This window comes from Polyodon spathula, chromosome 12 (genome assembly GCF_017654505.1).
Source record: "Polyodon spathula isolate WHYD16114869_AA chromosome 12, ASM1765450v1, whole genome shotgun sequence".
In the NCBI taxonomy this organism is placed as follows: domain Eukaryota; kingdom Metazoa; phylum Chordata; class Actinopteri; order Acipenseriformes; family Polyodontidae; genus Polyodon; species Polyodon spathula.
Window position 1 is genome coordinate 8,626,388 of NC_054545.1, and position 23,759 is coordinate 8,650,146.

General features: G+C 36.8%; 2 protein-coding genes across 3 annotated transcripts in view; one reads left to right on the forward strand and one right to left on the reverse strand.

Moving 5' to 3' along the window:
• LOC121323979 (disheveled-associated activator of morphogenesis 1-like) overlaps positions 1–3,962 on the reverse strand; it is a 77,476-nt gene extending 73,514 nt beyond the window's left edge. Inside the window, exon 1 of one of the 2 annotated variants that reach the window (XM_041265335.1) lies at positions 3,872–3,962. The gene's annotated coding sequence lies outside the window, so the exon portion shown is untranslated. Of the gene's footprint in view, positions 1–3,329; positions 3,353–3,871 lie in introns of those variants that run through there. The other variant, XM_041265336.1, reaches the window with a different exon arrangement.
• Positions 3,963–17,123: 13,161 nt separating this feature from the next.
• On the forward strand, positions 17,124–23,244 carry LOC121324018 (potassium channel subfamily K member 16-like). The gene is made up of 5 exons (XM_041265399.1): positions 17,124–17,436; positions 19,611–19,728; positions 19,840–20,006; positions 20,370–20,538; positions 21,642–23,244. Exons 1-5 carry the CDS (start codon positions 17,245–17,247, stop codon positions 21,941–21,943), a joined length of 948 nt encoding a protein of 315 aa, XP_041121333.1. The 5' UTR covers positions 17,124–17,244; the 3' UTR covers positions 21,944–23,244.
• Positions 23,245–23,759: the final 515 nt, after the last annotated feature.

A 23,759-nucleotide genomic window follows, 5' to 3' on the forward strand; every position in this document is an offset into this window, starting at 1 on the left:
AGCTTATCCTCAGATTTGTCAGGTGAGAAAAAGGAATAGTACTTGTGGTTTCTATGGGGACTCTTACCTTTCCTTCCTCTCTTGCCGAGTAGAAACAGGTCTCCATAGATACAAAATTTGAGTTTGGATAACAAAGAAAACAATGAAGTATTATTTTGTATAGGTAGGCTATACAAAACCTGTAAACTTGTATTTACACTTAAAATATGTATTTCAAATATGGGCATATGTCCCCAGGCTGTGCTACATACAAGTGCACACATTGGATACTGTATCATGATCACCTAGTGTTTGATAGATTTTCCTTTAATAGACACACTCAAAAACAAACCTTTCCCTAAAAAAAAAAAAGTAAAAATCAATACTTCCAGAGCAACAAAATGGTAGCATAAAATAAAAGTGATTCCTATCAGTTCTGGCCCACCTTGCTACACTGACATAAACAGGAATCAAAACTGTAGAACCCACATCCTTCACAGATCAATTTATCTGAACCAGTGCCAGTTGGAAATGCATACCAGTCTCTGAAACCGTGCTCTTTAGGAAGAAGAATTATTTTAAATTTGTTTAAAGCTTAAAGTGTGTACCTAATGATTCTAGTACCTCAGTCCCCCGAAAACAACAGTGTCCTATTATGATTTAGCAGTAAGCACTGCTGGAAAATTCCTGAAACAGTTATTTGAAATTGCTGAATGATTTCGTCAAATTGGCATAGTTCAATTCCAAGGTTGCTGGACTGAAACAGACAATCACATTTTTATTACATCTAAATCCAAATGTTTATATCACCACATGCCCTGCTTGAACTCTGCTTACACAGCTGCTATTCACAGTGCACCCGCCATATCAACAGTAGCTGTTGAAGGAAGGGAGAATATGCTTTATAGATTCGGTAAAAGACTATTTAACAAAATACATTTACAATAGTGTATACCGACAACAGCGCTTGAATTAAACCTTTAGAGACTGTTCTGTGTCTGTGAGGAAAACATTTAAGATCCACCTGTACTCTTTCACAGAGTGTATAAGTAATACTGCAGTACTCAGCCATTTTTCATGGCATGTTTTACCACACTGCTTTACTAAACTACTCTGATAAAATCCCACAAGAAACGGAAACATTACTAAGACAATGATCGGCTATCTCTACAAGCAGCAATTTCTACACTTTACAGCACTACAGATTCCCCATTTAGCCCATGTTACATTCTTTCCCCACATTCAAAGTACATTTAATAAATACAAACTGAATAAACTACAACACCAAGTTCACATTGTACTGGCTATATTTAACACCTATGTATGAACACAATCCATTCAGACATTGTTACAGTCCTAATAAATGCAACTGACAGTGCTTTTTCAAGTAATCCACAATGCATTTCTGCATAGGCATAATTTCCTGGCTTGCTTTAAAAGCCTGTGGTGGTGTTTTTTTTTTTAATCTTTCCTAAAGGAGATGCTCCTTTTGTTGCCCTTAAATTCCCAGAGAAAGAAGACTGCAGTAATAATTGCTCCCAATACACAGAGCCTGAGGAAATGAACTAAAAAATTCAGGAAATACAGGATAACATATGGCAGATACTGTAAATAACGTTGCGTTTCTTTAGAGCAAAAACCAAAGAACACAGTGTAGGTGATACTTCTGTGGTATTGTAGCACTGGATGGAAGCAGTGATCGCAGTGCTACATTTCACTGTATGCAATAAACAAAACACATTTTGTGTTGTCTACACTTACACAGTAAAACGTGATTGGTCTGAAGACCTCTTAGGAAAGCACATAGAAGCATGTTTACAGTCAGTACTTGCCACACGTATGTTGAATAACTTGGCCGCTTACTTTTGTACGAAGTGAGCCCATTACAAAATATCTTTAATTGGAGAGTTCCGGTTCAACCTCTGTCAGCATTTTTAATTCTGCCTCAGCAAACCTCTTTTAATTGTACAAAACAATTTACTTACACAACGTAAATGGCTGCATGCCAACAACAAATAGTGCCTGGTGTGAGTGTGGCAATATTTAAAATTTAACTAAACACCTGTTTCATCATTACAAAAACAGCAAGATCGTACTTGCCAGCTGCACAGAATTTAGACTTTTTTTAAGTAAATACATTTAAGAAATGTGATAAATACATTTTAAAAAGCACAGTGAAGTATGTAATGTTTTTGCAGAGATTGAAATACATTATAAATTGCGCCCCTACTTTAAAATTTGGCTTTACTTTCTCATATTTCACAATTTATTACCTTGAAGATGCAGTGGGCAGAGACTCCCATCCCAGAAGCCAGTTCACTTAACACCCTTGTGAGGGATGGACTGCTGTGTTCAAGTTGGAGGGCTGCCTCCACCAGAACTCATTCCACAGTCCCTTGAGGCCACCAAGCAGAACCTGATTTCAAATCACTGTTTCTGGGCTGGATTCCAATTGATATCCAGGGAGCTAAACTGAACACTCTTGTATCTAACTATATTGGCCCGCTGTAAATTCACAATGTTTGAGCATATTATGCATTCGCCTCATGTTTGTGTTTATACACTACCAAGAATACCAAAAACAAATACTATTCAAAAGAGTGGGTTCAAAAGCAAACTCGGCGGAAACCGAGCGAGACACAAACTGAGTATTGATCAAAACGTATTCCGACGTTCAAGAGAAGTCAATACATTCTACCTAGCTGATCAAAATGCTGCTTGTGAAAAATATTTTCATCAGCAAAGGCATTCTACATTTTGGATTAACACCAAGATTCCTTACACAAGCCTGGTGTTTTACAAATTGCTGCTTGTCTAATCAGTTTCTTGTAAAGCATTTAGTCCATATATATATATATATATATATGTGTGTGTGTGTGTGTGTGTGTGTGTGTGTGTGTGTTTTGTTTTTAATAACGCAACAGGTCTACACATTTTAAATGCAGTGAGGTAACTACATTAAAACTCTCACTGACTTTCTTGGCAGGTGTGCATTAAAGTATTGATACAGCTTTTACAATACAGTGCATATTCACATGATAGAAATCCACTGTGTTATGTTAACCTGCTCACAGACCTGGTCTCCCAAAATATAGAACACTAACTGAATACTGACATCTTTGTTCGCGTGCAGGCTTATCCTTGTCTGCAACCCAAGCAAACAACAGCTGGTAGAAACAGTGCAACCTCATCACACAAAATAACCCACAGTGAAAATATCACATCGTTCAACGCATTGGAGAAGCACGTGTCTTTTTGTATTCTATGCTTGTCATTATTAAAGCAATGTATTAACCCCACCTTAACATTAAAAAAATAATAATTAAAAACAATAATAAGATATTACTAACCTTCTTCACCAACTCCAACCTGACAAATACACATTGTCTGTCACATGTTTTGAAATAAACTAATGCTGAGTGGGTTAACACGAATCTCGTAAATGTTTGGAATGAAACGAACATGCAGACTGTATTCTATTTCATGGACGACCTGTGTTGATTCAACAACTACGGTAATATATTTTGCAAGATTTAAAATAGAAATATGGCCATCACCTCACGACCGAATGCGAATTCGCAGGTTTGGATTCCACATATATACATAATGTTTGCAAAAATGCGCAAAAATATCCAGGGCTGATTTTCTATATCGCAATGCCTCTTGAATGGACAATCCCGTTTGACACTACCTTTGCTTTGCATGTGCCTAGTCTTTCGTAGTCCCACCCATTTTTAACCTGCGCCTCCGTATAATTTCTTTAACCTTTCCTTGAAAATCGTTGAACAACAATAGAATCCTTTTACTACATCGTTCTCAGACACTTTCTTTATCATGGTACTAATGGTACATTTACCCCACTAACAAAATACCCAACGTAGCGATTCCGTACCTTGAGAATGGACCCTTCATCATTCAAGCAAGCTCCACAAATTATTGTTACAATAGGGATCCAGTTTAACACAATACTGTATCTTTCTGCTATTGCAGGTGACATCATCCTTTTTTGGTCAGATAACAGTGCGCATGGACAGGAGATAACACGCAAGTTGTTCTGGGAGTTGTAGTCCTACACTGGCAGCTTTCCCGTCTTTGTTCCAAAGAAACAAAAGGTTCGGAGAGACTGCATTTCCCGAAACTAAATGCGCCCCTGGCACTCCCACTTAAATAATAGACGGCCAAGGCAGTAATTATATCAGTTTACTTGTCAGTAGAAACAATGTAATTCAAAGCGGTAGCGTGTTCGTGTGTAATAAATGAATTACCTGCTATAAGATTATAATAGTCAATGTACGTTATTATAATGTTCTGCATTGTAATTTTTTTAAAACATTCATCCTTGATTAAACTGACAATAGTTGGCAAAAAGGTCGAATATGATATTTTGATCACACGGAATGAAAATATACAGCCTGTGAAAAGATACACCTACAGCACTTGAAATTCCAACTTGAGTTTATCATACATACATCACGTCTAAAACATTTTAAAAAATAGGCCTATAGGCTACATCAAGACAGTCCCAATTAGTTGAGAATGGACACGTTTTTACAGTCCGATTGCCAGCAATTTAGTCACCTCCTTTAAGATAGTCCTGTATTCAATATTAAGGCTACCATCTGCAGCCACAACTGTAAATACTGTAACCACTTGATAAATGAACTCTCTAATAAGAAAAACAAGATATAAACTACCAAATGTGTATTTGAAAACAAAACCCATTCCATGCAAAACAGTAAGTAAAACAGGCACACACACAAAAAAAAACATAAACCAGAAATCAAAAATATACAGTCAAAACAAAAACAAACAAAAAAAAAAAAAAAAAAAAAAAAAAACATTTTTTGTATGTATTTAAATAATCAAAATCCTATGGTATTAATTTGTTATAAGAAATTCAAATGACCCTGTTCAAACATGCTTGCTGATTTTTGTATATATTCAAGTCCGAAGGACAAGCTATGGTTAGGGTTAGGGGAAACAAATACAGATCACTTAATGTATACACCTGAACCTTCAGTTTCTTCCTATTAAATGCTGGATTCACCTGTGGCAAAGTTCACAAGTGTAGTTTATCCATGAAATGAAAAAGCTTAATTCCATATTGCTAATAGTTTGCCATTTATCATCTTCTCAAAACAATATCTGGTTGAGTACAACTCTTGTTTTATCATGTTGTTTTCTTGTACAGTAAATGTGATCATCAAGCATTTTAGTGTCAAGTTTCCTACAATTTCTATTTGAAAGATTCACAAACTCTTCAGTTCAAAACTAGGCTGTGCTTTAACACTCTCCTGCTTTGACAAAAATGTATGTGTACTTTTTTTTTTTTACTCGACTAACAGGTAGGTGTGGTATGATGTCACAGCTGCTGACAACATCATATATGCAGTGTCACATCACTCAGCAATCAGGATCAGATTAACTGCAAGACAGAGCTTAGAATAATGTTGAGAGCATTTTAAAAGTAAGACAAGAAATGCATGATGTTGCTTGTAAGCACTTCCAGTATCGAAACGGCTTTCTGAGTGTTGAACTGAGGTGGCACTGAAGGTCCAATTTCTCTTAGAAACAAATGAAAAAGAATCAATGTGGAATTCACTTTGGGGGAGCTGAGTCAACAAACAGCATCTCAGGCACTTCCTTTTCTGATAGATTCTCAGGTTCAAAGATAAATATTGCTGATGGGACTGTTACTTAGCCATATACAGGCCAGGTTTAATGGGTGGGCTTGTTTAAATAAAACACATATTATATGTACCTTAAACAAGTTAATATCTTACAAGCTGCTGTACCATTCAGGCAAACAGTTTAGATCCTATGTAAAAAATGGTATGAAACAGCTCAGCCCTTCTGCCAAAGTCTATTATTTCTATCTGCATCCTGATAGACATTTTTTTCTTCTTTTTTTGTTTTAAAGTGTAACATTTTCCCACATCAGCACATACAGGTGTAAAGAATTAAACCGAAGGGCATGTGCGTCAAAGTAAGAAAGCAAATAGATTTCAGATTTAACAGTGAGACTTCAACAAGACACTTAATATTTGTTTTAAACATGCACAGTATGGGGACTACAAACAGCCTCTCAAATGCTGATTGAATAGTTTTGTATATACTATCCAAACATAAATAAGATATTTGTTTTGTCCACATGCACACTGTCTACATCAACAGTTCATTACTAAATAAATACAACAGTTATAAAAGAGAAGCACAGGCATAAAAATTGACACGGGTTCTGGCTTCTCAGAAAACCAGCGATTGGTGCCCATGCAGTTTCAATATGTCCAAAGAAGCCATTTTCATGGATCGCCATAGACATCTTCCAAGAGTAATTACATTGAAAATAGCAGAACTCATGACCATCATTAACTAGTGACTAAGAGGTAAAAGCAATCATCTTATTAGTAATCAATCCACCCAGCCCTTGACTCAAGTACCTTAATAGTGCAGTACTTTGTTCTTAGTTACTGTAGATCTATGTGATAATAATTTAGCAACATTTAGGCTGAAAAAAGGTTTGCAAACATAGAAAATAAAAGCACCTCTTCATACAGATGATCTTGATCAATTATTTACCCAGGATAGCCCAGCTGAGACATAACATCGCCTGTCCAGTAAACCCTGCCTTTGTTAGACTTTACAAATGGGTGAGAGATGAAACAATGAGTCAAGAAGTCATGCTAGTAGTAAAGTTAGGACGTCAAAACATATTACTTGTGACAGAAATGAACCTGAATAGAAACACTCCATCAAACACACATTCCACAAGAGTGTCTTATGTGTGTAAAACTTTTGTTTAGTGGAACTTAATGCTGTTGAGTGAGAAATGGTTATACATCAGCTGACTTTGTTTAGCTTTCAGGTTTATTAATTAAATCATTGTAAGGAAGCAGGTCTTGCGTTTCTTATAAAGCCTCATGCATAACCAGCCCAGAGGATACGGTTCAATCTCCTTTTGTTTTTCAGAACAGTTTCTTTCACTGAAATGTATTTTAAAAAACAACTCCACAATTTAAGTTCATGATCTGACTTCAAAACTATAATTTACACTTATTTTCTATTTGGAACAGCAAGTTGCAAAAAGTTGTACTTGTCTTTTGATTGTTTTGTTTTTAAATAGTGAGTTTTATTTAAATAAACAGTGATTCAACCCAAATCATGAAGAACATGTGTCATAGTATTGCGGATGGTATCTCTGATTCGATGTTCACACACTATATGGGAAATCTCAAAGTGGCATCATAGTATATATCTCTCCTTCATCCATGCAGCAAATAAGACCCCATTGCCAACTGTGGAATTATATACATCAATTCAATTCATAAAGAAAATATGCACAAAAGGTATAAGCAGAGTAATCCAAGAGTTTTTATTGAGTACCTTAGTTATTTAGGTATACATCTAGATATGCGTATTCTGCAGAGGGACTGCAGTCTACAGTTCAGTTCCTGCTGAATATGTTTAGTTTGGCCACACAAACAAGAGAAGTAGTGACAACACTAAAGTGAAAAACCATTGTGAACTCTGAATTGTTTACAGTTGGCTGAAACGATCAAACAGGCTTCTATCATGGAGTGCAATTCTCTGAAGGTATAATTGATTCATTTTGTCACTGGTCCCAAAGAGATCTCTTCATGCTGTATTGTCACATTACATTTTGGCCAACCTTTGCTTTGGTTGTTCAGTGAATAGGAATCATTGATGAAGTTTTAATGGCTACACAGAAAAAAATAATGATGACAGAATTACTCATAGAGCATTAAAAGAGCTACTTATCTTATTAATTGGGTAACTCCTTTACGCTCATTTGTAGCATATCTTGTATACAGTAGCTAGAGGTATCTAGTATATGTAATATATATGGCCAAAACAATTCATATGTACAAAAACAGTCAATATTCAAGAGTCAGCCCTATAAAGATGTGAAATAAATACCGCAAGACACAACAAAGGCTAATGTTTTCGATTCTAGTTTGTGAGCGCTATTCTTCACTAAGAATAACACAGAATCAAAGCCTTTCCCTTTGTAATCCCTTTGTAATCCCTTTGTACAGAATCCAGACATTTTCAATTTTCAGTGCCACTGCAACGTCACTGAAGAAACCCTGTATTAAACTTCTTCTCTGTCTAATTACATATTATATGTTGCATCCATATGGTGTTATTCATCACAATGCAATAAAGACAGGCACACAACAAATAGTTTGTTTATCTTTAAAAAAAAAAAAATACACACGTCTTGTACGAGGGTCCTTTGCAGTTGGCAAAAAATAGATATACTCCAGTGTAAAAGTTAACAAATCCAACTTAATCAAAGGCTAATATACTATTTCCTAAAGCAGGATAGTGGATTGAGTGATGCTGATTTTTGTTTAAGGAGATATTGGGAAAGATCTTTTTGAATGATTTCTTGTCAATGGTAGATCTAAATACACTACCAGTAAATAAAAAATAAATTTTTGGGGCTGTCAAGGAAAAATAGGAAATGTAACACAAAAAGTTTCTGTTTAATGGGTAAGAAGTTAAATGGTAAAGCACAGGGTTTTACTTCATCGAGAATGTAATGGGTATAAATGAAACAGGAAAAAATAAGCAAACAACAACAGCAGGACAACATTTGCATTATAGTTTTTATATAATTTTTGTATTCAAAATAAATATCTATCTCTTGAAAGCTATCTCTTGAATGTTTGGGGAGGACACAGCAGTTGCTTGACTTGAAGAAGGAGGAAATACAAGCTGTGAGCCTTGGTCATAAATCAATTATTGGTTATCAGTTATCAAGGGCAGTGTGGCTGTAACATTACAAGGATCATCACTTTGGATGTGCCTGGGTGAAACAATAGGACTAATGCTTTCCTGTAGTAATACACTTCAATGACAGCAATCAACCAATGCCTTCATAAACCCCAATGTATGTGCCAATGACTTCAGAGCAACAATACCAACGAGAATATCAATACTAACAATAAATGGAAATAAAAAAGAAAAAGTTAAAGCAAGTGGAGAAAATACCTATAGATTGAAGAAAAACACAGCTGTAGTAGTTTAGAAAGTGTGTTAAAAAATACTGTTTCTATTTCACTTTATATTTTTTCATATCATAAGTTTGTTGTCCACTAGGTAACCTAGTTGTAAGCAGGAATCAGCTTTTCAAAGCCTAATTAGATACTTGACACACTGGGAACATGGTGTTTTGTAAACACTTTTTTTTTGTAATATCCTTTGGACCAAAGAAAATAACAAACTTCTAAAATAATTTAAAAACAAAGATTCGTATATGAAAAAGCAACCTGCAACAATGTGAATGATAGTAAGGTATTAGCCATCCAGCCGAACGAGTGGTTTAATTTAGACAACATTAAATAAAAAACAAAGAAACACGTTAACTGTAACAACATTCTGAAATGTGAAGTTCAGGGTATATTATGAAAGGGGTATTTGCTAGTTAGAGATATAGCACTCCCATAGCTTGATCTCATTAAAATGCTCAGTGCATGGCAAAATGGCTGTACAATCTTTCTGCTTCATGAGCTTCTCGTCTCACCAGGAGAATATTATATAAATGTGGTATTTATGTCCAAACTGGAAACCAGGGCTAAGGGTGACTGTTATTGGCCTTTTGTAGTATTTTGTTGTTTGGTTGTTTTTTATCCTTAAAAAAAGAACAGCCAACATCTTTATCCCCGTTGATAGTATTACAAAACACCGACTGTAAGTCTATTAACTGGATTGTCAATTAACCAGAACACTACTTTTTAAATGCTGTAGTATACTAGTGGCAACATGTTATTGTTCTCAGATATTATGGGTATTGATTTTTGTTATGGTATTTTTCAAATGGATCTCAACAGACTGAGTTGTACAGCCTGTTGTGCTGGGCCTATTACAACTCAACTAGTCAGATTCTTTTCCATACAGCTGTTTCACAAATACACACAAAGCTTTCTTATGCAACCCAGCCTGGCATTTTATTTCAGTACTATCTCTAGCAATCCTCCTAATAAAACAAAGAGCTGTGTTCCATTTCAGAAACTGTGACCTTCATTATCCAGGGAAAGAGAGTGCTCTGATAATGTCACCAAGTTATAAATCACCCGAGGAGCATTCATTTTTCACTCTCTTGGATCCAGAACACTCAGGGCTCTCTGCATTCAACTCAAAACAGTGAATTCTTCTGGGCATTCTCAATGCCTGTTCCATTTAGATAAAACTGGGTTCTCACATGAGCGTACCAAGCAGCTGCTACTGTGCCTGAGGGAAAAGTGGTAAAATTGTGGCCCAGCTGATCATTCTTTATAGCCCATAGAAAGATGCAGTCTTTAAGCTTTAAAAAAAAAACGTGGATCAATATTCTTAGTGGTACAAACCAAGGATGTGCCCACATAGCAGTTACCAATATAAAGCTGTATAAGGTGCCTGGGTCAATATATCTTTCACCTGCAGTCTTATTAAAAGCAAATTCTAAGCCTAAATCTGTTCTTTCTCCACTGTATCTCTGTGGAGCTATGTCACACATAGTACTCTTTAAACCAAAACATTTGAGCCAAAAATGGCTGGTGTCACATACAGATCGTTAACCCTATGTTTACATAAGGAACCGTGTGGAATGCTGCTGAGCCCCATTCTGTCAAGCAATACGGGTATAATATGCATACTGTACAGCATGTTAATAAACAGTGCAGTGCTTTTTTGGAAAGACATTTTTTAAAAGATCCCATAGAATCCAGTTTACAAGCTTTTTTCAAGTAGGGCTCTAAACATTTGCAGTTGAACACTATGTCTGGAAAACAAGAGCCGACAGTTTAATTGAGTAATTTATTTTTATTTTTTTCTGAAGATTGGAAAATAACTGACTTCAATGAGATTTTAGTCTCACCAGTACGCATGTAACTGTCATCGAGTGGGCAAAACCAGTACTTTGAAACATAACCAGGACTCAAGCAGGTGTCGTGTTTGTCTAAAATTATCAGTTGACATAAAAATAATTATTTGGTGTATATTTTATATGCCCTTCCATATATTTTCCATGTATACAGAGTGCACTTTGTTAGGTAGTTTTCCTGGCCACAAGCTTTCACCACTCTTGAAATGCACTTACTGTACCCCTACTCACCCTGTGAGCTAAAAAGACATGTTCCTGCTACTAGAGGAGAGCCTAGAGATTACAACTTCAAACTTTTTCACATGGTTTTAAATGTTTCTTGGTATACTGATATTTTTTTAAAAACACAAACATGCTGTGAAGTGTTGAAGTGCTGTATGAAGCTACATTTTAAAAATCAACAATTTAAAATGATGGCTTTCTTCTCATCCCTTTTACTTTTATTCTATTGGTTTTTAAAAACATCTCTATTGTACCTTTATATGCACACCCACGCTTCAACTGGCATGCAACTCTCATCTGTGAGACAATTGCCGTTGTTCAGCACCAATGCATTTCCCTTTTAATTAAATAGGGGAAAAAACACAGGGCAATTTGAAGAGCATGGGTTACTTTTGAATGAACACTAGGAGGCATGTTTTCATATTTCAGCCTGAGACTGAGAGCACTTAATAGGGCATCCCCTTCTTTCCACTGGAGGTTCATCACAACTCCATCAATCAATCGAGCCTGAGAAGAACAGCTGCTCTCCACATCATCAGTGTGATATGTAGTCCCCTTTGGGGCTGATCATCTTCTGTCTGATTGCGAATCCACATTCATTTTTTTTTTACCCTGCATTATTGAGTGAGCAAGGGTGCGTTTCATCTCAATCAAAACTGGCTTCCGGTAACCTTCTTCAGTTGTCTTAATGCATGCATCTTCAATTTTCAGCACTGAAATTCACAGCAGTGAAGCAAGAAAGATTAATCACAGCGTACTCACTAGAGACCCCTGTGCACAGAAAGGGTGCTGAATCAGCTTACGTCTATAGAAAGCAAATTAGGGCAGTCAAAAATAAATGCTATATCCTTCTTGTTCTTTAACAGAATGTTCTGGCCTAAATATTTAGAACACAGTTTCCAGCAGGTATTTTTAACTTTACCCTGTTTTACTTTCAAGTACTTATATGTTCTCCTTTACCTATTTTGTAAAACAAAATTAACTATGCTTTGTACACATATCTATTTTTTGTTTAGTTATTATTTAAATAGCAATATGTATTTAGATATAAATGCATATAGTAATATACTACAGGCATCCCAAGACAAATGGGTCACTCAACAGCAAAGGGATCCCTTCAAAGACAATATCAGCAGATGTAGGAAATGAAAGCATACACCAAAGCAAATGTTTGTCAGATATCTGTGGCTAAAATTGATTCACCTTTAACAATGCAACACAGACACAGTGTGCATCCAATGATGGCATCCACAGGTTTGCAACAGAAACTCAGACAAAACAATACTGGTTAAGGTTGAATTCTAAAATGTAACTTTGCACATAGTGACCAAGTACGGTAATTGTCCATTTGATAGTCTTATCTCAAGTGGTTTTATAGTTGTTTTTTTTTTAGATTAGAAATCTGCGTCTAGACAAATAGATTTTACAAACACCCCCTGGTCCCAATTAGTTTAAGAACAGGGGTTATACAGTTCTGTAATCCCTGATAATACACAGTTTTCCACATGACCTAAGTCACATCCACCTTTTGTTTGACAAAATGTCCTTAGTGCAAGGTGTAATATGCTGGCTAAGACTTTGTATGAGGCATTCACAAGCAAGTAGGTCACAATGGGCATAGAGAACAGTGTCTAAAATGTTTTATGTTTTTATAATATTTTTTTTGTCAGTTTCTGATTAGTTTAATAAAGCCAGCTCCGCATAACCAACGCCTATGTATCTGAAGCAAAGAAAAACACTGATTTTGGAAGTCTACAGATCTGTTTAATGTTAAAACTCTATATAAGTGGTATAAAATATTTAAATGGTCTATGCCTGCTTAGTGTTAAGAAAGCAAAGACTAATGCAGTCTGCTCCTATGTATACACCATGACTGCTGCTCAAAAAACCTCTTTTGTAGATGCATGGTTCACAAGAAGTTATTTTTCATTTGCAATCTCCATGCTGAGATTGGAAGTAGATATATGGTAGAGTGTAAGCAAGGGCCCTCTGTCCTAATAAGTGCTCTCCCACCTTCATCTGTCAATGAGCAGAGTTATCATTGTGCAAGAATACAATAAAAGACCACAAAAATAATGAATGTATGCTCGTCACCAGCTATTACATTTTGATCATTGGCATCAGCAAAATGATGTACAGTACACTATCAAAACGATGATGTACTGCATTAAAAAAAAGAGGCCCACACCTTGAACACAATTATCCACTTCCTATAACGGATTAGTTTTTTTTTTTTTTTTTGCTTGTTGGTAAATTTGGCTGTACGCACAATAGAGAGCATTACTCTATAAACTGTCAAAAGTAAAACTAGCAATGCAGGTTAACAATTGTTAATTTGAACATGTTGCATGTTATTGCAAGCTTAATCAAAGAGTTGATCTAATGAAGGTGGGCTGTACGTGGGTAAGTGAGTTGATTCTTGATACTGTTGAAACATGATAATTCACACTGTCAAGCTGAAAGCCACTTTTTCTAAACAACAGCCAAGTGATTAATTACGTGTCCGTTATTGTTTAAAATTTTAGATAAATAAGGTGGAGCTCATAAAAGTCTAAGAAACTGACAATGTATAGACAGTAATATTGACAAAATGTTACTTACCTAAATAAAACTGGATTTATATATATATAGATATTATATATATATATATATATATATATATAGTATATATTATATATATATCTATAATATATATATATATATATAAGAAAGACTTTCTGAAAATCCCAACGATAAATAAAATAGTTTGTTTCACTGATTCCGGCCAATGAAAAGACTGACACATAGATTATTTAATTTAAGGATAGTATATGTTACAATTGACTTGTAGTTTTCCCTATAAAAGCAAGTAGTCAAAATTGCATGTAAAGGGGAATCCACATTCACTCCCTCACACCTCCTCTTTGACTGAAATTCCACTCCTTCTCATGAAATGTCCTTGGCATCTACAATCTGTGCAACCAGACTGAAGGGCCGTATCATGGGCTGGCTCCACTCCAAAAACTCATTAAGCTGTAAGCCCTCCACAAGATCCCTCTTCATACTGCTTTATGTCCATCCGATCAGCGTTGATCATATTAGTCACATTATAATCTTTGAGCCAACCCATTGTGTTAATGCTGTGATGCACTGCATCCAGTTTGTGTGATTTAACTGTCACATGCCTCCTAATTCAAATCAAACTATGTCCTGGCTAACAATACACTTCAAAGTTCTCCATGCTAAGATCTTATCTGAGGTTAAGGTTGGTATTTTCCATAACTGCATGCTTTTGATATCTATTCCTCATTGGTATAAAGCTCTGTAGACAGCTCAAACCCTTACCTTTTATAAAGTAAGAATACAAATGCAAGAGCATAAATAGCATTCAGCCATCTGTCAAGCGTTTTAACATTATACTGACCTAGTGCTTACTAAGTACTATGGTGACTTATTTGGGTCTCCTTTGTGAGCCATTTCCTTACTCCTATTCCTTTTCTCTAGCTGTAGATTTTCTTGACATGATGGATCTGTTATATCAGGTTTGGTAGCCACAGGGGAAAAATCAGGAATGAGTATTAGTCAATATTATAGATGTGCTGTAACTGTCGGGATTTCAGCTGTTTAGGGAAAAAGAAGGGCTTCTACACAAAGTCTTCTACTCCATTACTTGACTTAGATTTCAATGTGCCCTATCTGCATAGTTCTTAAGGTACTGCTGTAAAACTGCCAAAAGTTACCCCAGTAGGTCTTATAAAGTTATATTAGTGTTGCAATGTAGTATTGTTTTCAATTAGGCTTTCCCTGTGGGACATCTTGATGCATACTTCACACACCCTAGTCTCTGTAAGTCACCTTGGACAAAGGCATCTGTTAAATAAACAAATAATAATCTTTAGAAAAAGTAAGTTGAATAAAATACCATTAATAATAAAGTAGATCAACAATTAAATTACAATAAGCAATAGATAGAAAGACTGCTGTCCCTTTGATACATTTACCAAATATTTTCTGGTAAATTTAGGGACTTTAGTGGCCACTAAAAATGAGGCGTATATAAAGAATGTTTTTCACCTACCGTTCTGCACCCACTTTTAAATTAGCACTTTGTCATCATTAATCCATTTAAATGATATTAAGGTTTATTCAAATGAAGAAAACTGCATGGAATTGGGTGGGGAATTAGAATACTAAGAAAGCAAGCATTATAATGTGATGTAAGGATTTTGCCTTGCACTTGGGCAATTGCTGACCCTCCAAAAACTTTGCACCTCCTCTTACAAAGTGCAAACCATTGTCTAAGCGAGTAACTAAGAGTTGTATAAAAGCACACCCCTGCAGATACCTGTCATTGGCCTCAGGATGGCTGCTGTGGTACACTTCCTGATATGGCTCTTGTTATTGAAAGGCAGGAAAACCTTCAAAGGAGAAGGACAAGACAGAGAAGACCCTGCATATTCCAACCCAGGGTCACTTTGTTTGGGATGCTGGATGCGGTGGTAAAGTGTTATTGTCTCACTCTGCAGGTCATGCTAGAACTAATAACTCAATTTCACCTTTCATCACTTGGTTGACTGTCCTCCTGGTAACACCAACAGCATTGACTTTCTCCAGTAGAGGACCATATGGCTTCTTTGGTAACATAACTGATGTTGGCTGAGGCTTTTCCAAATAACTCAATTCCATGTTGAGTGACCTCAGCAGTAAGGACTCTCGGCTCCTCAGAAAACTTATATTTTATTTTCCGTGTGCCTAGAAGACTTTGCTGCTCTTCACCTGACATATTTTTTTTTATTTAGCTCTACAAATCTCATACAAAGCCTATTGCTCTCTGTACTTCTAACTCGCCTCACCCCTGGGCTGTAAGTTCGGCTGATAAATAGCCTGATGCACAGGCCGTGCTCATTGTGACCCTCGTTATCATGATTGCAGCTCATTACTTGTGAGTGTCGAGTAATTTGCATTGCTCTTTCCCGGTCGCTAGGCAATTTGGATTTTGCAGCCACAATTGCTTGCACTATGTCTATCCTTACATCAGCCCCTATATATCATTTATAGCACCTGTTTTTAAGCACAAATGGTTTATTATTTTTACTAATCTAGTTACACATCATAGGGCACAACATACTAGCAAACTGGGCAGGTAAATTGAATTGTTGCCTTAAATAAAAGCCAGCATGCTGGAGCGCGCTGTTCCATTTTATAACAAATAAACTAATGTACTAGAAGTTCGATAGCAAATTAGTGAAGCAATGCTGCCACCTTAAGCCTGTTACAAGAACATACACTACAAACTTGACGTAGTAAGAAAAAACACACACACACAGCTAGGACTTTTGCACCCTCTAGAGGTGACATGGACTAAATGCAGCAAATGTTGTGACTCCTGAGTCACTTTGATCTTCACTGGTGTTATTGATTGCATTTTTTAAATACTTACTTTTCAAATGTGCGCTTGGGTAGTAGTACAAGTAGGAAGGCAGCCCAACTTGCTTTTCAGTTGGCAAAATCTGTATATGGTATATTGTGTTTTTTTTTTTTTTTTCTTCCACCAAGGTTTGGGTACAAAAATTTCAAAATACCACATTAGCAATGGACTTCTATGTCATACCCCTTTCTTCTTTTATAACGTATACACATCGTGACATTCAGCTCCTTTGCAGGACAACATTTACATGAAAAACCTTTGCAGGTGTTCCCTTACTTTGTCAATAAGCAATGGACTTTAGACGACTATATTCTAAACTCCTTTTCATATGCTCTGTCATTGGTCTGGTTTATTCAGGAGCGCACCTACATTGTTGCGTTTTCATTACACCAGCCTATAGAATGCGAGTCATCTAACCAAGAGGCTTGCGTACAGTGGCGGTCACATGAAGTTGCAACTGTTAAACGGAAACTCTATAGTTTGGTGTTGAGACTTTTTATACTTCACACTTGTACTTCAAATTGTTAAAATTGCAAGATTGCACGCTATGCACCATTGTTGAATTACATAGAATCGTCTTAAAAATTTGCAACATTATTATTATTATTATTATTATTATTATTATTATTATTATTATTATTATTATTATTATTATGTAAGTAAAAAATAGTAGTAATTTGTCTTCAAAGATATACTAGTCTTGATAGAGTCAACATTTCCTGGACTTCACGAATCACGATTTGGAGAGATGTCTCAGGCGGTCAGTACAAGCCTGATGCTAATCGGATACTTGTTTTACTTAGTGGTGGGGGCTGCTGTGTTTCAAGCTCTGGAACAGAATTATGAGAAGGAACTGAAGACAGACACCTTCCGTCAAAAGTTGATGTTTCTGAAAAACTATACATGTTTGACGAAAGAAGCTGTTGAAAAGTTTGTAGAGGTAAGAATGAATCACCTAGATACTTACAGAAGCAATAGATAAAAACCGAATTGTTTATTCATGTTTGTAAAATGTGTATTTCTATTCTACTGTCTGCATAGTTAAGTCTGTAGACTTTTTTTTTTTTTTTTACTGCACTTTGGAATCGAAACCAATGCACCAACCACAGTGTTAATATTTAGTGTTTACAAGAGTCATTGTCGTTTATCTTTTTCATATCAGTTTAATTTCTCTCATTAAGTTCAGTTATTACATATTGTAAGTTAATACTGTATACACTAAAGTGATTACAGACGTTTTCACAAAATAGCCAACATAAATATAACGATGCAGCACTTAAAGAAAAGACTTAAATAGTTTCTTATTAATTTATATACTGTATACATGTTTATATTTTACTGTTTACAACGTTGATGTTGCAACACAAGTAATAATATTAGATTGTATTAACCTTATCCTCCACAACCCTAGACTGACATTATTTATTGCTATACTGGCAAAAAAAAAGAGAGAATTGCATATTATATACTTATTTAGAGAGGTGTAAAATACTTTCATTTGGACTGCAGTGGTGTAAATAAATGTTTCCCTTTTCTTATATGTTTCATGCTTTGCACATAGGCTTTACTATATTTTTCAGCAAGTTTATTTTCTCTTGCTGGTGAGCAGTTAATGAACTGTGTTTGGAACATTTTCATTAATATTAGGACATTGGTATACTCCAAAAGCTAGGCTTGTAACTGAGGAACTTCAAATTTACCCAACCTGAATTTCACGAGACGTGAGCTGGGGGTAGAGATAGTGGTAGAGATAGGGCAGAAGAAGCAGAACGGAGCGGTTAGTAGGACAGAGTGCCGGCTAGAAAGGACCGGACCTAGGATAGAAGAGCAGGCGAGGCCCACACTAGTAGCAGACCAGAGAAGTTGGACATGGAAGCTAGGACAGAAAGTGGTCACTGACTGAGGGCGGCGATGCCGACACGAGCCCAGGGGCAGAGGACCCAGCAACCGAAGACAGGATACAGAAAGTGGTCACTGACTGAGGGCGGCGATGCCGACATGCTCAGGGCCGACGGACCTAGCAACCGAAAACATATATGAGGGTTATGACTCATGGAGCCGCCCCTCAGAGGAAGATGGTCCTGGAAGACTGGGACACGAAAGGAGATAGAGAGGGAGAGGTACCCAGCATCTGAGACTTCTGTAAAGGGTCGCTCGTTAAACCCCCAATTGGCAGAGACTTCACGCTGCCTGGGACCTGAGATAAGAACAAGGCATAGAGGTTAGTATGGGACTCGAGCATGAGTAGTCACGTCCTGAACTGAGACAGAGTATAGAACCGCCTTGAGTGAGGCAAGATAAGCGCAGGAGCTGTGGCCAGGGGTCCGCTCTGACTCACACGGTGAGAACCCCCCTGAAGGTCAAGGGCTAGCTGAATCCATGCCCTGAGGTCGGGAAGTGAGATCACTTGTCCCCCAGAGATGCCCGATGCAAAGGCATGTATGAGAAGGTGGAGGAGGGGAGGAGGAAAACGAAACGCTAGACAGCAAAAGGTGCAGGTGATCAGGGCTTAAATAGTAAATAGGAACTAATTGACAGGAAATTGGAAATCCCCTTGCTACACCCCCCCTTGAACTTTCGCAAGCTAACATGTAAAGGAACAAGCGTCCAAAAAAACCTTAAGGATATTGATTTTACTGTAAAAGTCTGATTTATGAGTAACAAAACTTTTATTGTTCATTGTGTGTGAGTCAAAAAAACAGTAGTTTACTGAAAAAGACCTACAGTTGTTCAGTCAACATTATGCATGGTGTACACTGTCTTTTCTGTTGTTGCCACACAATGTCAAACTTACATTTTGTCATATGGTTACAGTGGAGGCAGGATCAGTTTTCCATGTTACTGACAGTTCCTGTTTTGAATATACAGCTGTTGCGTGGGGGTGTACATGCACCCCACTAACATACTTTCCCTTGTATGAGCAACAAGTATAGGCTTAACAAAGTGAAGAATATTTTAGGTCAAAAACAACTCGTAGAGAAAAAAAGCTCTCCTCATCATCACAGACAGCAGCAGAACATGAAACACTTGGGATGAAGTGGAAATAATTTCTCAGGTAACTACAAGGAGAAATGATTAACTAGATATACTATTACTTTCTTTTGCCTCTTGCAGGTAATGACTGAAGCCTTCAAAAATGGTGTGAATCCACTTGAAAACAATAGTTCCAGTTCCAGTAACTGGGACTTCAGTAGTTCTTTCTTCTTTGTTGAAACAGTAGTGACAACCATAGGTGAGGTTCTGTGTTTCTGTTCACCCAAAGGGATATTTCCTCAAGACTGCATTATGGGAAGAGACATTCTAAAGGCTTAAAATGATGGCTGCTTGTGTCTCCTCCCTTCAGGATATGGGTACTTGGCCCCACGGACTGCAGGAGGCCAAATATTCTGCGTGTTTTTTGCCATGTTTGGAATCCCCTTGAATCTGATTGTTCTGAACCATGTGGGGAAGACTCTCTCTTCCTGTGCTGAACGGCTGGGGAAAAAGCTGTACAGCAGAGGAATGGAAAAGGTAAAATAGACTTCCATGCAGACAGGTACAGAGACAGATGAGTTAATATGTTGTGTAGGGTGAGTTGTCGTCTTATGCGGTTTCAGGTTTGGCTGCTCAAAATGTGCAAACCGATGTTACGAACAAGAACTTGCTTCATAAGTTGCTAGAAAATGGTTTCCCGAAAGTTGCCTTGTGTTACATCAATGAACAATAAGTCTAGAAAGCAAAAAAAGACTCTCATTATAATGTTAGAGGGAGAATTGTCTCTCTCTTTTTCTTTTATTTTGTTAATGTTGTTTTCAAGAAAAGTTTAAGATTATGATACCAAGGTAAGACAATAAAGTGATATCTAGAACTGACAACCTGATTGCTTTGTTGCAGAAAAAGGTGAAGTTTCTGACCCTCCTTTTCTTCGTGGCGATTGGCGTTGTCTTATTTCTGGCTTTGCCTCCACTAATATTCTGTTTGATGGAGGACTGGAGCTACAGGGAAGGAGTGTACTATGCATTTATCACCCTGAGCACGATCGGATTCGGTGACTATGTAGTTGGTGAGATATGCTTTTATACCTTTTAAAGTGGTATTTTATTTTTTACAAATAATATACTGTATGTTCTGGTTTATAATCTATTATGGACCCATAGCAGCCCCTCTCTTAATCAACGTTATAGTGGTATTGGTGAGTTCTTTATATTTCCATGGTCTTGGAATCTTATTTTTCCTGTTGGTTTCCTTCATTTGTTGAGTGTTGGTGCATTATCAGATCTTTTTGCTTGCGAAACACTACTCTAGACCATAAAACATGGTTCTAAATATTAAGAAATCTATTCATAAACTAGTCAGAAAACAAGAAAGAAAATTAACAATGTATTGTATCATTGGAGCTTAAAATAAAAGTATTTACAAGTCGCATAGCCAGAACAGAAACAGATTTTACTAAGGATGTCGTTGGCTTCTTGGGGAACGGCCAGCAAACCTGTAGAAGGCATTTAAGAATGCAGTATTACATTGTGGCAAGATGGTTTTTGAGTGATGTCAGACCAGGAAATGCAGGACACAGTTTTGTGAGTGAAGGTGCTGCTGCGCAGATTTATTAAATAAAACAGTTTAAACAAAACAAAACACAGAACAAACTAAACAGCACATTGGCCAAAATAAATAGACAAACAAAACAGTGGCAAACCCCACACACTAATGAGCTGTAAACTGGCCGTGTGGACACCTTTTCTGTATCGAAAGTAAACAAATTAAATGACCTGTATAAAAATCCATGTCAGGGAAAGTAAATGGAGTTGCACAGATGTTACAGCCCACTGTTTGCTTTACAAGCTCCATCTATTTCATTTAAAAAGGGGTGTTGGCTCCATATATGGTAACTTACTTTGATAATGTCTCTGAAGAGGTATTGCTTTTCATGACTACTTGTGTTATTTAAATGTTTGTCCAATGTTTCAACTGGTATAGAAATGAGTGCTGTGTTACTATGCTGTAGTGCAGTGTTCTTATGCTGTTGTTCTTCAGTGTGTGTGTGTGTGTGTGTGTGTGTGTGTGTGTGTGTGTGTGTGTGTGTGTGTGTGTGTGTGTGTGTTTATACTGTAAGCATTAGTGTTTTCTGTTTAAAACAGTTTTCAATGTCTCCCTTTGTATGTCCAGGTATCAATCACAAGCCATATTACCGGGCACTAGTAGCTTTCTGGATCCTTTTTGGAATGGCATGGCTGGCTCTCCTGTTTAATTTACTGACTACTTTTTATGAAGACACTGAAAAGAAAATCTCCAAAGTGCACCAAAAGAGAAAGGCTGCCAGGGCCAAAAAGAACACGGCTAATGGCTCCCAGCCGACCACTCCTGTTTCGAAAGAAGATGTTGCCATGGAGACTGAGGGCAGTGCACAGCAAGCAACTGTCTCATTTTTGGAACTCGACAACTCAAGACCAAACAGTCAGCTTGCATAAGAGCAAATATTACCCTTGTGACCGAGAACAAACCAGTAGCCAGCAGTCTAATCAGACATAAGGTCTGTCAAGTATATTTAACATTCAGGGCTGACTACTTATAGTAAACTTGACAAACTGCTGGTGAGCTGTGTGATTCAGTCAGGACAGCACCTACTTCTACCTACTACAAGGTCCGAGACTGCTTGATATCTGTGCTGAAAATGAAAGCCCAACAGATAAAACATCACATCACAAGTTTATATATTATTGTACTGTTCCCTTTTAAGATAAAAAAATGACGCATGGTTTCACCAAAGTAAGTAAAAAAAGGAACTTCAAAAGAGCCCCATTTTTAGTTCCTCTTAATACCTTGTTCGTTTGGGGGATGTGGTTAGTTTTTTAGTCTGTCAACAAAGGAAAGTAAAATGTGTGCTCTGAGGTGGTCTAGCTAAGCTGCTGTTCCTGGTGGAGCAAGAAAGTATATTACTTAGAATAGGCGTTGGACTTCACAGCCTACGCAAACAAATGTACAAATAGAAAGAGGACAGACTCATTTGTGTAGTTTAGCAGCTTACTTTTTAGCAACTGCTGAACTTACTTATAAAAGATCTTTTTATATTCTATAAGTGAGAGTAGGTAGGAAGCATTGACTCCAAGGTGCAGCAGTGGCAGTGGATTTCAAATCTGGGGCTAAACATCAGTCCTCTACCTATGACACATTAACAAATGTTTTGGCCTACTGTGTAGATTACCAAAATATGTATCTAAATGGTGCAGGATCATTATTGTTAAAAAGCCTCACCTATAACTATTTATTACTGCTGTTACTTATAGAACATTTATTTACATTACCAAAACAATTCCCCAAGTGTTTCAATATAAATCAGTGTGTTAGAAGGGATCAACCAGGCTACAATATTAGGATCCTCTATTAGAGGTAAAAGTTTCATATTTTGATACAGCAATAGTTCTGCTGTGTTACTTCTTTTAACTGAGACTAAATGTGATCCATCAGTAGTTATAAAGTACTACTTACAGCACCTGTTTGCTTGTGGTATTAAAGTCAGCATCTATTTTTAACAAAAAAGGTTTCAGTTCTTTTAAGTAACAATAATTGCAGAAGTTAGTTTGCCACAAAAGTGCTTGAATCCCTCTTTTTTTTTTTTTTTTTTGGTGTCAGAAAAAGAAACCCAGCTGTAGCCAGTACAGATTACTTGGTTCATACATCCTTGTTCCCAGGATGTTGTTGCTTTCATTGTTATTTCTTTGCTTAGACAATTCAAAAAAAATAATTCCACAGCTATATGTGTGTATATATGAGAGAGAGAGAGAGAGAGAGAGAGAGAGAAGAGAGAGAGAGAGAGAGAGAGAGAGAGAGAGAGAGAGAGAGAGAGAGAGAGAGAGAGAGAGAGAGAGAGAGAGAGAGAGTTAACTGAACCATTGTGGCTGCAAAAGCTTCTGGAACAGACTTACTGCTCAACATCTTCAGCTAAAGGTTTCAGTGTAAAACAAATGTATATAAATACACACATTCAACACTTCCTTGATGCAAAAATAGATACATGCTGCTAGCTACCACATCAGGGCTTAGTGCTACTATTATCCAATTGACTATTGGCTTTTTAAATAAAACGCAGTTCCATCTAAGAGATAGTACATTATTGTTCTGGTCATTTTCTTTCTAGTTTTAAAGTCATTTCTTTTAACCTTTAAGGGTTCACCTACTAAGGGGCATTGACAACACAAGGGAAGTTGCTATGGCAACCTATCCTAAAACGTAGGCCATTGTTTTATATAAAGTCATGCCATTCTTTTATGCAAAGTATGTTCCTTT